The sequence below is a fragment of the Oncorhynchus gorbuscha genome, linkage group LG13 (genome assembly GCF_021184085.1).
Source record: "Oncorhynchus gorbuscha isolate QuinsamMale2020 ecotype Even-year linkage group LG13, OgorEven_v1.0, whole genome shotgun sequence".
Taxonomy (NCBI): domain Eukaryota; kingdom Metazoa; phylum Chordata; class Actinopteri; order Salmoniformes; family Salmonidae; genus Oncorhynchus; species Oncorhynchus gorbuscha.
Window position 1 is genome coordinate 55,528,787 of NC_060185.1, and position 15,454 is coordinate 55,544,240.

The 15,454-nt window shown below is 45.1% G+C and overlaps 1 protein-coding gene across 2 annotated transcripts in view; it reads left to right on the top strand.

Annotated features, from left to right (window-relative positions):
* The first annotated feature begins 7,787 nt into the window (after positions 1–7,787).
* LOC123993184 (endothelin-converting enzyme 2-like) overlaps positions 7,788–15,454 on the top strand; it is an 87,045-nt gene continuing 79,378 nt past the window's right edge. The window contains exons 1-2 of one of the 2 annotated variants that reach the window (XM_046295056.1): positions 7,788–7,940; positions 8,059–8,204. In XM_046295056.1, coding sequence (XP_046151012.1) covers positions 8,172–8,204 — 33 coding nt within the window. In that variant the 5' untranslated portion in view covers positions 7,788–7,940; positions 8,059–8,171. Of the gene's footprint in view, positions 7,941–8,058; positions 8,205–14,873; positions 14,935–15,454 lie in introns of those variants that run through there. The other variant, XM_046295057.1, reaches the window with a different exon arrangement.

A 15,454-nucleotide genomic window follows, 5' to 3' on the forward strand; every position in this document is an offset into this window, starting at 1 on the left:
TCTGCTATGACTACAAGGTCCGATAGGAATTCAGGGAACTCAGTGAGAAACGCTGTATATGGCACAGGAGGCCTGTAAACAGTAGCTATAAATAATATAATAATAATAATAATATATGCCATTTAGCAGACGCTTTTATCCAAAGCGACTTACAGTCATGTGTGCATACATTCTACGTGTCCATACATTCTACGTATAAAAAGTGATTGAGTAGGCTGCATAGATTTCATGACTAGAAGCTCAAAAGACGAAAACGTCATTTTTTTTTTGTAAATTGAAATTTGCTATCGTATATGTCAGCAACACCTCCGCATTTTCGGGATGCACGGGGGGATATGGTCACTAGTGTAGCCAGGAGGTGAGACCTCATTTAAAACAGTAAATTCATCAGGCTTAAGCCATGTTTCTGTCAGGCCAATCACATCAAGATTATGGTCAGTGATTAGTTCATTGACTATAATTGCCTTTGAAGTAAGGGATCTAACATTAAGTAGCCCTATTTTGAGATGTGAGGTATCATGGTCTCTTTCAGTAATGACAGGAATGGAGGTGGTCTTTATCCTAGTGAGATTGCTAAGGCGAACACCGCCATGTTTAGTTTTGCCCAACCTAGGTCGAGGCACAGACACGGTCTCAATGGTGATAGCTGAGCTGACTACACTGACTGTGCTAGTGGCAGACTCCACTATGCTGGCAGGCTGGCTAACAGCCTGCTGCCTGGCCTGCACCCTATTTCATTGTGGAGCTAGAGGAGTTAGAGCCCTGTCTATGTTGGTAGATAAGATGAGGGCACCCCTCCAGCTCGGATGGAGTCCGTCACTCCTCAGCAGGTCAGGCTTGGTCCTGTTTGTGGGTGAGTCCCAGAAAGAGGGCCAATTATCTACAAATTATATCTTTTGGGAGGGGCAGAAAACAGTTTTCAATCAGCGATTGAGTTGTGAGACTCTGCTGTAGAGCAGCAGTTTTCAATTTGAGTTTTCAATTTGTCAGAGCTAATGGTGGGAAGCTTCGGCGTCTCAGACCCCGTAACGGGAGGAGTAGAGACCAGAGAAGACTCAGTCTCTGACCCGCTGCTTAATGGGGAAAACCGGTTGAAAGTTTCTGTCGGCTGAATGAGCGACACCGGTTGAGCGTTCCTACAGCATTTCCTTCCAGAAACCGCGAGAAAGTTGCCCGGCTGCGGGGACTGTGCCAGGGGATTTATACTACTATCTGTACTTACTGGTGGCACAGACGCTGTTTCATCCTTTCCTACACTGAAATTACCCTTGCCCAACGATTGCGTCTGAAGCTGGGCTTGTAGCACAGCTATCCTCGCCGTAAGGCGAGTACAGCGACTGCAACTAGAAGGCATCATGTTAATGTTACTACTTAGCTTCGGCTGTTGGAGGTCCTGACGAATCGTGTCCAGATAAAGCGTCCGGAGTGAAAAAGTTGAGGAAAAAATAAATAAATATATTAACGGTGATTAAAAAGTGAAAACCGTAAAGTTGTCAGGTAGCAAAATAGGTTGGCAACAAAATGCACAGCAACTCGAAAACAAGCCTGCAAGTTGTATTCAACCCCCTTAGCTATGAAGCCCCTAAATAAGATCTGGTACTGTACATCCAATTACCTTCAGAAGTCACATAATTAGTTAAATAAAGTCCACCTGTGTGAAATCTAAGTGTCACATGATCTGTCACATGATCTCATTATATATACACCTCTTCTGAAAGGCCCCAGAGTCTGCACCCCCACAAAGCAAGGGGTACCACCAAGCAAGCGGCACCGTGAAGACCCTGAAGGAGCTGCAAAGCTCCACAGCGGAGATTAGAGTATCTGTCCATATGACCACTTCAAGCCATACACACAGAGCTCCAAAGAGAAAAAAATAAGCAAACACGTTTGGTGTTAGCCAAATGGCATGTGGGAGACTCCCCAAATATATGGAAGAAGGTACTCTGGTCAGATGAGACTAAAATGTAGCTTTTTGGGCATCAAGGAAAATGATATGTCTGGCGCAAACCCAACACCTCTCATCACCCCCCGAAAATACCATCCCCACAGTGAAGCAGCATCATGCTGTGGGGACGTTTTTCATTGGCAGGGACTGGGAAACCTTTTTCAGTTTTCCAGAGATTTGAGACTGGGACAGAGGTTCACCTTCCAGTAGGACAATGACCCTAAGCATACTGCTAAAGCAACATTCGAGTGGTTTAAGGGGAAACATTTAAATGTCTTGGAATGGCCTAGTCAAAGCCCAGACTTCAATCCAATTGAGAATCTGTGGTATGGATTAAAGATTGCTGTACACCAGCGGAACCCATCCAGCTTGAAGGAGCTGGAGCAGTTTTGCCTTGACGAATGGGAAAAAATCCCAGTGGCTCGATGTGCCAAGCTTATAGACTGCAAGAGACTTGCAGCTCGAATTGCTGCAAAAGGTGGCTCTACAAAGTATTGGCTTTGGGAGAGTGAACAGTTATGCACCCTCAAGTTTTCAGTTTTTGTCTTATGTCTTGTTTGTTTCACAATAAAAAATATTTTGCAACTTCAAAGTGGTAGGGGGTGGGGGGGTGAATTCCAAGGGGGGTGAATACTTTCGCAAGCCACTGTATGTGTTTGTGCGTGTGTTCACCCATAGAGTGAATCTCAGTTATTGTAGTGGTAAAGTTAGGCCTGAGAGATGCTGATTTCAAAAGACGGAACTATCAATAACCGTGTCTTTCCACTATCCAGTGACATTGTTTTCCTTTTAGAATGTTAAAAACAACCTCCATGTGTCTCAGAGCTGACAGTACAGACTTGGTGTATTGATCACTGAATGGCTATCAAATTAAGGTGCTTGGAGACACACTGGGGATTGAATTTCATAACAAGTACCTGAAAAAAAGTAATACATGCTTTAGATTAACACAATTACCAGAAGCTCACAAACCATTCATTCCTTTGTGTTTGTGTTTGTGTCTGTGTGGCCTATGCGCCCTGGTCAAAAGTTGTAAACTGTAGTGGTTAAGGAGCCATTTGGGATGCAGTTGTTATTTATTAATGCGGTACATCCGTATATCTATCTAATGACCTCCAAATGTTGGTCATCTGTGACTTGTCACCCAATGCATTATTTCTGGACTAAAGAACTGCTGCAATTTCAGAGGTTCTTCAAATCACTGCACAAGTGTGCTGGTCTGAAGCCAGTCAACACAATTTAATTTTGGTTTGTAGCCATTGCAGCATTATTCAATTACTGGCCAGCCACTTACAATATTTGATTGATGCAATGTATAGCTGAAGTTGGAAGTTTACATACACTTAGGTTGGAGTCATTAAAACTAGTTTTTCAACCACTCCACACATTTCCTGTTAACAAACTATAGTTTTGGCAAGTCGGTTAGGACATCTACTTTGTGCATGACACAAGTATTTTTTCCAACAATTGTTTACAGAGAGATTATTTCACTTATAATTCACTGTATCACCATTCCAGTGGTTCAGAAGTTCACATACACTAAGTTGACTGTGCCTTTAAACAGCTTGGAAAATTCCAGAAAATTATGTCATGGCTTTAGAAGTTTCTGATAGGCTAATTGACATAATTTGAGTCAATTGGAGGTGTACCTGTGGATGTATTTCAAGGCCTACCTTCAAACTCAGTGCCTGACATTATGGGAAAATCAAAAGAAATCAGCCAAGACCTCAGAAAAAATATTATAGACCTCCACAAGTCTGGTTCATCCTTGGGAGCAATTTCCAAACGTCTGAAGGTACTACGTTCATCTGTACAAACAATAGTAAGCAAATATAAGTTCAAGTATAAACAGCATGGGACCACGCAGCCATCATACCGCTCAGGAAGGGGGCGCCTTCTGTCTCCCAGAAATGAACGTACTTTGGTGCGAAAAGTGCAAATCAATCCCAGAACAACAGCAAAGGACCTTGTGAAGATGCTGGAGGACACGGGTACAAAAGTATCTATATCCACAGTAAAATGAGTCCTATATCGACATCACCTGAAAGGCCGCTCAGCAAGCCACTGCTCCAAAACCGCGATAATTGTCACGACTAGTCAAGTTGGGTGGAATCAGGCGCAGAGAGCAAATAATGAATAAAGGTTTATTCTCCGGTGAACAACAAATAAACACGGACAACCCAAAAATACAAACAGGGTGAAAATATCCAAAACAGGAATAAACAGACAAACCGGAGAAATAAAACACAAAAACACCGACAGCCGAAACGAAATGTCAAAAACAAACAATCGCGCACAAAACAAGGGCGGGACAACCTACATTATATACAGATACTAATTAACTAACACACAGGTGAAAACAATCAGACAAAACCAACAGATAACCGAAAAGGGATCGGTAGTGGCTAATAGGACGGTGACGACGACCGCCGAGCACAGACCGAACGGGCAGGAGAGCCAACTTCGGCGGAAGTCGTGACAGTACTCCCCCCCTGACGCGCGGCTCCCGCTGCGAGCTGCCACTGTCCTCGAGGACGACCCGGAGGACGAGGTGCTGGGCGATCCGGGTGGAGGCGGTGGAAATCTATCAGGAGAGAAGGGTCCAAAATGTCCCTCACCGGAACCCAGCATCTCTCCTCCGGACCGTACCCCTCCCAGTCCACGAGGTACTGTAGGCCCCCCACGCGACGTCTAGAATCCAGAATGCCTCGAACAGTATACGCCGGGGGCCCATCGATGTCTAGAGGGGGTGGAGGGACCTCAGACACCTCACCTTCTTGCAGGGGACCAGCCACCACCGGCCTGAGGAGAGACACATGAAACGAGGGGTTAATACGGTAATAGCTAGGAAGTTGTAACCTATAACACACCTTGTTTATTCTCCTCAGGACTTTGAACGGCCCTACACACTGCGGCCCCAGCTTCCGACAGGGCAAGCGGAGGGACAGGTTTCGGGTCGAGAGCCAGACCCTGTCCCCCGGTGCAAACACAGGGGTCTCACTGCGGTGCTGGTCAGCGCTCCTCTTCTGCCGTTCTCCCGCTAACCGTAATGAGTCCTGAACGGCTTTCCAGGTGTCCTTGGAGCGCTGTACCCATTCCTCCACCACAGGAGCCTCGGCCTGACTCTGATGCCATGTAGCCAGGACCGGCTGGTAACCTAACACACACTCAAAAGGAGACAAGTTAGTAGAGGAGTGGCGTAAGGAGTTCTGGGCTAGTTCGGCCCATGGAACATACCTTGCCCACTCACCAGGCCGGTCCCGACAGTAGGACCACAGAAACCTGCCCACATCCTGGTTAACGCGCTCCACCTGCCCATTACTCTCGGGGTGAAAACCTGAGGTTAAGCTAACCGAGACCCCCAGTCTCTCCATAAACGCCCTCCACACTCTGGACGTGAATTGGGGACCCCGATCAGAGACGATGTCCTCAGGCACCCCATAGTGCCGGAAGACATGGGTAAACAAAGCCTCAGCAGTCTGCAGGGCCGTAGGAAGACCGGGCAACGGAATAAGACGACAGGACTTAGAAAACCGATCCACAACGACCAGGATCATAGTACTTCTCTGGGACGGGGGAAGGTCGGTAAGAAAATCCACCGATAAATGTGTCCACGGCCGTTGTGGAACGGGGAGGGGTTGTAATTTCCCTCTAGGTAGGTGCCGAGGAGCCTTGCTCTGAGCACACACTGAGCAGGAGGAGACATAAAATCTCACATCTTTAGCCAGTGTGGGCCACCAGTATTTCCCTCTCAGACTCTGCACTGTCCTCTTGATACCAGGATGACCCGAGGAGGGAAGAGTATGAGCCCACAGGGGCGGAGTTTGGATGGCACGCCCGAGCGTTGGGACAGCACGGCTCCAACCCCAGCCTCGGACGCATCCACTTCCACTATGAACGCTAAAGAGGGATCCGGATGCGCCAACACGGGCGCATTGGTGAACAGCTCCTTCAGACGACTGAAAGCCCTGCCCGCCTCTGCTGACCAGCTCAAGCGCACCGGTCCTCCCTTCAGCAGTGAGGTGATGGGAGCCGCCACCTGACCAAAACCCCGGATAAACCTCCGGTAGTAATTGGCAAACCCTAAAAACCGCTGCACTTCTTTCACCGTGGTCGGAGTCGGCCAATTACGCACGGCTGTAACGCGATCATCCTCCATTACCACCCCGGAGGTGGAAATACGATACCCCAGGAAGGAAACGGATTGTTTGAAAAACTCACATTTCTCCGGTCATGCTCCAGTAGTCGCCCAAGTACCTTACGCACCAGAGGAACATGCTCCGCGCGTGTGGCAGAATAGATCAAGATGTCATCAATGTACACTACCACTCCCTGACCGAGCAGGCCTCGGAGAATCTCATCTACGAAGGATTGGAAAATGGCTGGAGCATTCTTCAAACCGTATGGCATGACGCGGTACTCATAATGACCAGAAGTAGTACTAAATGCGGTTTTCCACTCATCCCCTCCCCGGATACGTACCAGATTATACGTGCTCCTCAGGTCCAGTTTTGTGAAGAATTGCGCCCCGTGAAACGATTCCATTGCCGTAGCGATGAGAGGTAGTGGGTAACTAAACCCCACTGTAATTGAATTTATTAGACCTCTATAATCAATACACGGACGCAGACCTCCACCCTTCTTCTTCACAAAAAAAGAAGCTTGAGGAAACGGGTGATATGGAGGGCTGAATGTATCCCTGTCCCAGCGATTCGGAAACATATGTTTCCATCGCAACTGTCTCCTCCTGGGACAATGGATAAACGTGACTCCTAGGAAGTGCAGCGTTTTCCAGAAGGTTTATCGCGCAGTCCTCTCGACGATGAGGTGGTAATTTGGTCTCCCTCCCTTTACTGAAGGCGATAGCCAAATCGGCATATTCAGAGGGAATGCGCACGGTGGAAACTTTCAGACAAAACCAACAGATAACCGAAAAGGGATCGGTAGTGGCTAATAGGACGGTGACGACGACCGCCGAGCACAGCCCGAACGGGCAGGAGAGCCAACCTCGGCGGAAGTCGTGACAATAATAAAGCCAGACTACGGTTTGCAACTGCACATGTGGACAAAGATCGTACTTTTTGGAGAAATGTCCTCTGGTCTGATGAAACAAAAATAGAACTGTTTGGCCATAATGACCATCGTTATGTTTGGAGGAAAAAAGGAGAAGCGGAAGAACACCAACTCCAACACCAATTCCCAACTCACTCTACTCCAGGGTAGAGGTAGAGACAGCGCTGCATTTCCTATTACACTGTGACAAATACTCAGACTTAAGAGAATATTTCTTTACCAAAAGTATAATTCAATACAAAGAATTTGAAACTATAAAAGATGAAGAAAACATCTAATATTTATTTGGTGAAAAGCCAAAATGTGCAGTTTTGGCAGCCAAATATGTGTCCTTCTGCCACAACCTAAGGGACAGCCAGTGAAAAGTGCAAAGTAATGTCGATAATATTTCCCATTTTATTTTGTCTTTCATACCACGTCATGTGTCTTCTCAGTCATGTTGACACTGGCTTAAATGTATTGATGTTCTCATTAATATTGTTGTTGTAGTTGTTGTTAATGGTAATACCACGTCCATTAATACTATTATTATTGCTGTTGGTCCCACTATTTATATACATATAAATATATATTTTATATATAAATATATGTTTGTATTTTTCGATATGTATACTTTGACAATGTAAGTAATAATGAACTTGCCATGTCAATAAAGTCAATTGAATTGAGTGAGAGAGAGAGAGAGAGAGAGAGAGAGAGAGAGAGAGAGAGAGAGAGAGAGAGAGAGAGAGAGAGAGAGAGAGAGGGGTAGAGGGGTAGAGGGAGGGCGGAGTGTAGTCAGCAGTGTAATTGCAATCTTCCTTCTTGTTCATCCCAGGGTTGGCCGACTACACGCGTGAAAATACTTTTTTTTCCCAACATGGAAACATTCTGCTGTAGGTCTATTCTGCTTGCATTCGAGAGACACTCGTTTTGGGATTAGGTAATGTTATACTCTGGCGCGCACAGTCCATTGCGGTCAATTGCAGTCCTAGATCAATACGGATAGATTGACATGTGTGGGTTTAGTACATATCCTTTTGTTGTTTGTTGTTCCACAGGATTTGGTAGAGCGAGAGAGATGGCTTCGCGATCCAGCAACTGGAATTGTCAGCAGCAGAGGTAGAGTGTCTCTTGCACTCGCCCAACGGTCGATTTTGCTGTCTGTTGCACGATGAGCGTAGCTCTGCAAGATTTGCGGAACAACGTAAGTCTTGTAATGATTTGATCATCTTCTCAAACGTGATGCTACTCTTCTCATAATTTATCAGGAGACAGAGCTCCGTGGACTCGTATGTGATCGAACCCCATTGCAATCAATCACCATATTTATTTTGTTGTGTTTCTTACTGCTAAATCATTTCGCAGTCATGATTCGAATATTACTTGTTTATATTCTGCACATGTTGTAGGCTATGCGGACAATAATGCTCGAGCAGATTCCCGGGTAAGCTTTGGTCCTCCTCATATACATCCTTAAAATACTGTGTTCGGCGCTCACTGCCGTGATGAAATTGGTGCACTTGCTCTCTCCATACAAACGTCGGTATCTTTTCATAATTTAGCAAAATACTTTCATAAGAGAAAGTGCAGCCTCAGACACTCATGCATAAATCCAGAAACACGTTTTTCCAGCATAGGCCTACATGCTATTACATGTAATAATTTGATTGTATTTATTTGAAGTTGTTAGAGAGAAGTTGCTTAGCCCCAGTAAATATTCATAGAGAGGCTGAGGTTTTATTAATTGTCATCTCTTTAAGGGCCACACAGCCTATGGTTGAGTTGTACTGTGTTCTCTCTATCTCACTCCTGTGCTCTCTCGATCTCACTCGTGTGCATTGGGCTTTAGTTTTGGCTCACACAGCTGTGGAGCTTAGGAGACACTCAGTTTGAACGCCAGTCGGTTACACTAGCACATATCAAATTTAGGCCTAACTTGTTTATTTTAAACTTCTCTATTTTGCTTTTTCATTTGTCCTCGGTTTTGAATATAATATATAGCCCTTTAATCTCACTAAAAGGCTTCCTTCAGGTCTTGTATTTTGTTGACTCGGTGTGCCTTGCCCACACACTGTTGCCTATGTTGGCTGAAGTAGGCATAAGGACATGATATGGAACTGGAGTAAAGCCATGTATTATACTATGATAACCAACACACAGCTATTGACTGGTCACACGGGACAGGCATTTTTGTTTTGTTATGTTGAGATTCCAGTCCGACAGGCTGTACCTGTTGTTGCTATGGTTCTGTTGCATTGTGTCGTTGTCACCTAAATATTATGGGATGTAAAAATGCACAACAATGACCATCTGTTCGGTATTGGAACAGTATTATGATACCAAAGTGAGATGTGAAATGTCTGTTGTGATCCAACAGATAAGTCTATCTGGTTACAATTTGGGCTGGATAGGTCTTGTGTGTGTGTGTGTTTATTTCTGTGTGTGTTTATTCATGTGTGTTTGTCTGTCAACCATCAAACTGAGAGCAGGTGAAGTAGGCCTACTGCATGGGCTCTGCTTCAGGCTTATGGCTCTGTATAGACCTGTCTGTAATGTAGGCCTACGGAGCTGGAAGAGCAGTCCCCAACCACTGCCCAATATGCCGTGAATCAATTAGTAGCCTGTAGTCCCCAGGGGCATTTCTGAATATCTTCATTATCTCTCTAATGGACATCATTAATAACGCAATCTGTGCACTGGGCCACAGTCAAGCAGGCTGTCACACGCTAGACACACTGTGCACTAACTCAACAAACTGTTACAAGGCCTCTACTGTTCCCAGTACCTGTGTTAAGAAGACCAATGGTATTTACACTGCCTCAAAGGGCTGATCTCATCACACTTTAGCATGTAGGACATCAAAGCACCTCAGGTCTGTTCCGGATAGTAGCATGCAGAGACATGCACATGTGTGTATGTCATGAAACACTTACTCGCACAGGCGTGAGTAACATAGTGTAACGACCCTGGGTTTATAAGCGCAGAAATCGACTCTGCCGCACGAGCATGCTTTTTTGATAGCGCGCCGGACCTCGGGCTCAAAGGTCGAGGGTTCGAGACCTGCTCCCTGCTGTTTTATTACATTGGTGTCAGAAGTGATCGGACCTTGCATCCACGACAGTGCGTGTGCTTGGCCGGTGAGCGCGTTCCTGTAAGACGTAGAGCCGCAAGCTAGCGCAAGGACGTGCTCTTTGAAAGGAGGGAGTAGTGTAACGACCCTGGGTTTATAAGCGCGGAAATCGACCCCGCCGCACGAGCATGCTTTTGCAGCACAGTCGATAGCACGCCGGACCTCGGGCTCGAAGGTCGAGGGTTCGAGACATGCTCCCTGCCTGTTTCATTACAATACTTTTATATACAGAGATCCATTTCCATATTTAGTCAACTTCTCTTTTGATTAACTGGCTTAATTTCACTGGACCCCAGGAAGCAGCAGCTAATGGGGATCCATAATAAATACAAATACCCAAAGTGATTTACAGTGCAGACATACAATTTCATATTAGTGATCCCAGGGGGAATCACACCCGCAAGTCTGGCATTGCAAGCACCACGCTCTACCAATTGAGCCAAACAGGATTATTTCAAGGAAGCAGCAATGACGCACAGACATGCCGCCCTGAGGTGGTTGCTCGGTAACAGTAACACTTTACTTGAAGCGAACAGGAATAATGCGTTATCACTTGTTATAAGCATGTATGAGCATATATATAACTTATTATAAGGCATATGATGATAATAATATGTCTTAAAATCAGGATCATTATGAGATGATGCTATACTATACATGATATACACACTTACAATGTGTAGGTAATGCATCAAAAAGCATTAAAGTGACAATCCAGATTTCGAAAAGCAACAAAGCCTTCACTTCGCCACTTGTTTTGTTAAACAGCTGAGGGGGCTGGAGAAATGTAACCACTCTGAAATGCATAGACAGATATATAGATGCAAGGACTGACCATCCATGTCATGAGATCAGCATTATATCTTTGTATTTTTGTAACCATGTTTTTTAAGGAAAATGCATATGCATTTTTATACATTGCCATACGTCTCTGGGTGGCCTCAGTCTCAAGTAAAGTGTTAGCAGTTGCTTTGCTGTGACCAGTTGAGGGAGTGATGGGAAAGGCCAAGCCTGAGTGACGGCTGGAGAAGGAGGCCCTTGAGTGACCTGAACCCGGGGTTTATCAGGGCTGGGTATCCTGTGTGTGCGTGTGTGTCCTGCCTTAGGGCGGTGGGGTGAGCCCCTTCCTGTCTGAAGCAAGACTCTCCATCTGTCCTGGCTCTATTGGCAGGGCTGGAGAGGTCAACGGTTATGTCCTAAATAGCACCCTATTTCCTACAAAGGGCTGTCCAAACATAGTGCAATACTGTATCTAGAGAAAAGTGTGCCATAATTTGAGATTTGACTAATTTATGAATAACCTTATGCAGGCTCATCATCAAGACTTGAGATAATAAGCTGATTTATTAAGATCATGTAAAACCCTCACCACTGTCATTTGTCACTAACTGTCATCCATTTTAGCCTGTGTATCCTAAATACATGGGATGCGGTCTGTATTTCTTTTCCTTCGTCTACTGCTTTCTATTTAAATGCTCTCGGACATATTTTAAGTCCTCCCTCCTCTTCCTTCTACTTCCCTCTATTCCTCCATAACATCTCTCCTGGTAAATCTTTCTCTCTAACTCCTTGGTTGCTTGACAATGTTTCTCCCTCTCTCTCTCCATCTGTTCCACCCACCCACCCACAACCCACCTCTCTCTCTCTCTCTCTCTCTCTCTCTCTCTCTCTCTCTCTCTCTCTCTCTCTCTCTCTCTCTCTCTCTCTCTCTCTCTCTCTCTCTCTCTCTCTCTCTCTCTCTCTCTCTCTCTCTCTCTCTCTCTCTCTCTCTCTCTCTCTCTCTACTCTTTGTGTTTTTCCTGATCTCATTGTTTCACAACTGTGCAGTGTATCACCTGAGATGGACAAAACAGAAGGAGAGGAGGGGTGGATACATTACATTTGAGTCATTTAGCAGACGCTCTTATCCAGAGCGACTTAGGCATGAGGAGGTAGTTGTGGGTATGACCATATGAACTGACCATGAAAAACTCTGGTGCCCAGTTATAACCTTACGCCCCTGTAAGGTCACATGGTTAGGGAAAACTCAGGGCCCTATAGAAATGAGGTTAAGAAGTCATTTTTTGTGCCCTGCGTTTGGTCTACTGGATAACATCAGCGTCCTTTAGCACTTATCTGCCAGGGTCTGCATGGGATAGAATCCTCGTCGCCCCACAACTTTGTCTCACAAATGTCTCCTCACTTCTCTGTCTACCTACACTACCCTGCCTGTGCAATAGAATACCTAAAAACAAAAAGAAAAGAAAAATCCCCTTTTCACCTATGTGTGTTGTCATCCAATATGTACTATACATATTGAGTAAAAGTAAAGATACCTTAATAGAAAATGATTCACATACATTTTTAATAAATAAACTCATGGGACAATTTAATCAATTTAATATTTTTTATGGACAGACATGGGCACACTCAGACATGATTTACAAACGCAGTATTTGTGTTTCGTGAGTACGCCAGGTCAGAGGCAATAGGGATTACAACACGTTAAATTGATAGATTCATATTATTGGACCATAATTCTGTGGTGCCCGGGCATACGAAATGTAACGAATACTTTTGGATGTCAGGGAAAGTCTATGGGGGTAATAAGTCTATATTTTCTTTCGGAATTTAATGGAGTAAATAAAAAAATATATATAAACAGTAAAGTAAAATGCAGATACCCCCCAAAACTACTTAAGTAACACATGTCCTATTAAAGGAGCCACAAAGCGGGCATATCCTCGAAGCCTCTGTTATTTTCTGAAGAGACGGACATTGTCCTTTTTCTTATCCGGAATATTCTTCTTTTGTCCCCCCCCCCTCTGTCTTTCTTTCTCTCTTTCCTCCAGTCTTCTCTCCTTCCTCCCTGTCGTCTTCCCTCCTTCCTTTCGGTAGAGATAGAGAGAGAAGAGAGAGGGGTAGCCTTGATGCCTAGATCAGTGACGTCATTCTCTCTCCCTGGGGAGGACTCTACTGTCTCTCTCCTTCTCCCCGTCTGCCCCTCCCTCTCTTTTACTCTCTCAATCTGCTGTTCTCTTTAATAGATGACGCACTGAAGGGGACGAGTAGGGGTCAGGGGAGGAGAGAAACAGGAGAGAGAGAGAGAGAGATTAAGAGAGAGAACGTGTCATTTTTTCAGAGTACACACACTAATAAACAGAGGAATGACATCTGTAATGTGTGTTTGTTGGACTGAGACAGAGAAAGCAAAGGGAAGATATTTTTTGGTTTGTTTGTTTGAGCGTGTCTCTATGTGCGTGTGTGTATACGTGCATACGTGTGTGTGTATATGTACCCAATTCATCAGCCCTTTACAGATGCACATCAATTAAAGCAAGGTAAGCTTAGTGTTTCAACAACACTGGACTAATGTTGCTTATGTAAGATTTACATAACAGAGTAGCTGCAGCCTCCCCGGTTTTGTTTGTTGTGCTTGTTCATTTACGGCGCTCGCAGTGTGCTCTTGTGATGTGCGCTCAAGTGGCTAACTTCATTAGGGCAGCATTTTGTTGTCGGCAGAGAAGAGAATGTCCTTTCTGTGCGCGAGCAACAACAACAGTCATGCAGGTTCTGGCTAAAAGTAGTGCCCTATATAGGGAATAGCTTTCCATTTGGAACCTCTCTGTGGTGGCTGACTGTAACCAGGGAAGGGAAGGGGGCGGAGGACGCCCTCTAGGGGTAGAGGTATGGAAGTGCATAATGACAGTGGTCACTGAACAGATGAATGGTTTGGTACACTTAGAAAAAAAGGATTCCAAAATGGTTCTTCGACTGTCCACATAGGAGAACCCTTTTTGGTTCCATGTATAACCCTTTTTGGTTTCATGTGGAACATTAAGAAAAGGTCTCTACATGGAACCGAAAAGGGTTATTCAAATAGTTATCCTATGGGGACAGCCGAAGAACCCTTTTAGGTTCTAGCTAACACCTTTTTTTTAAAGAGTGTAGAGCACCATGCATGAATGGGCATGTTGTTATTGTCAGTACAGATACCAAATCTAGGTTTAATACGTGCCACAAGTTGTAAAATGATTGCAAGAACAGGAAAGCTCTCTCTCTCTTCCTCTCTCTCTCCCTCTCCCCCCCCCCCTCTCTCTACCTGTCAGTCTTTCTCACTTTGAGGAATGTGGCTTTCGTTCTCTTGGAATTGTCTGTCCTTATTTTATAATAATGCACACAGAAGCAAGCTTGCCAAAGAAAATGGACCCCCCCCTTTCCCCTCTATGGGGTAAAATTACCCATCCATTTTTCTCTGCTCCTTTTCTAAGAAGTATATCAAAAATCAGTTTTACTAATCTCACACTGTTTCGCTCCCTATCCCTTCTTTCTATCTATCTTTCTATATTTCTAACTTTCTATGTCCTCTCTTCCTTCACCCTCTCTCCCTCTCTCTCTCTCTCCCTCTGTCTGTCTGTCTGTCTGTCTGTCTGTCTGTCTGTCTGTCTGTCTGTCTGTCTGTCTGTCTGTCTGTCTGTCTGTCTGTCTGTCTGTCTGTCTGTCTGTCTGTCTGTCTGTCTGTCTGTCTGTCTGTCTGTCCCCCCTCTCTCTCTCTCTCTCTTTCCTTCTCAACCCCCAGCTCATGCTGTTTGTCTGCTTTCTCTTACTCTGTAACTCGCCCTCTTTCACTCCCACTGCCTTCCTTTCACCCTCCCTCGCTCTTCAATTGCTTTGTGCTCAGTGTTTATAGTCCTTCACTAACTCTGCATAGAGGGAGAGAGTGAGAGACAAAGAAGAAAGAAAGAAAGAAAGAGAGAAAGAGAGAGGGAGGGAGGGAGGGAGACAGAAGAAGTGTAAGGACAAACTCTTGAATACTTTATTAAAGGTAAGTAAAGCGGAAATGTTCTCATTTATCCCTCCATCTCTCTCCCTCTCTCTCTCTCTTTCTCTCTCTCTCTCTCTCTCCTTCCGTCTCCCTACTTCTCTCCTATGATTGTTCTAACCTGAGAGAATAAGCTTATTGCCCATAAACCACCTTTTGACAGCTGCGCTGTGCCGGGGGTGTGTGTCAGGCTGTTGCTGGGGGCAATAAAAAAGTATGTGTGTGAATGTGCCGGTGTCTCTGTGTGTGGGAGGGAGTTGTTGTGACTCTGGCTTGGGCTCATTTTCAGAGAGAAGAGAGAAAGGTCACGAATTGAAGAAAAGAGGAAAGGGAGATTGCTGAACCCTGACTTACATTTCTGTGTCGCTAGTGAGCAGCATTTGATGTGTGTGTGAGCAGGACTCTGCCCTCAAGTCCAGGATGCAGTGGGCTGATAGAGGGGTTTGAAATGGCAAAGGACATGGATCCTCATGCACACACACAGAGACGCACACTACCATTTGAGGGTGCAGTGTGAGTGTCT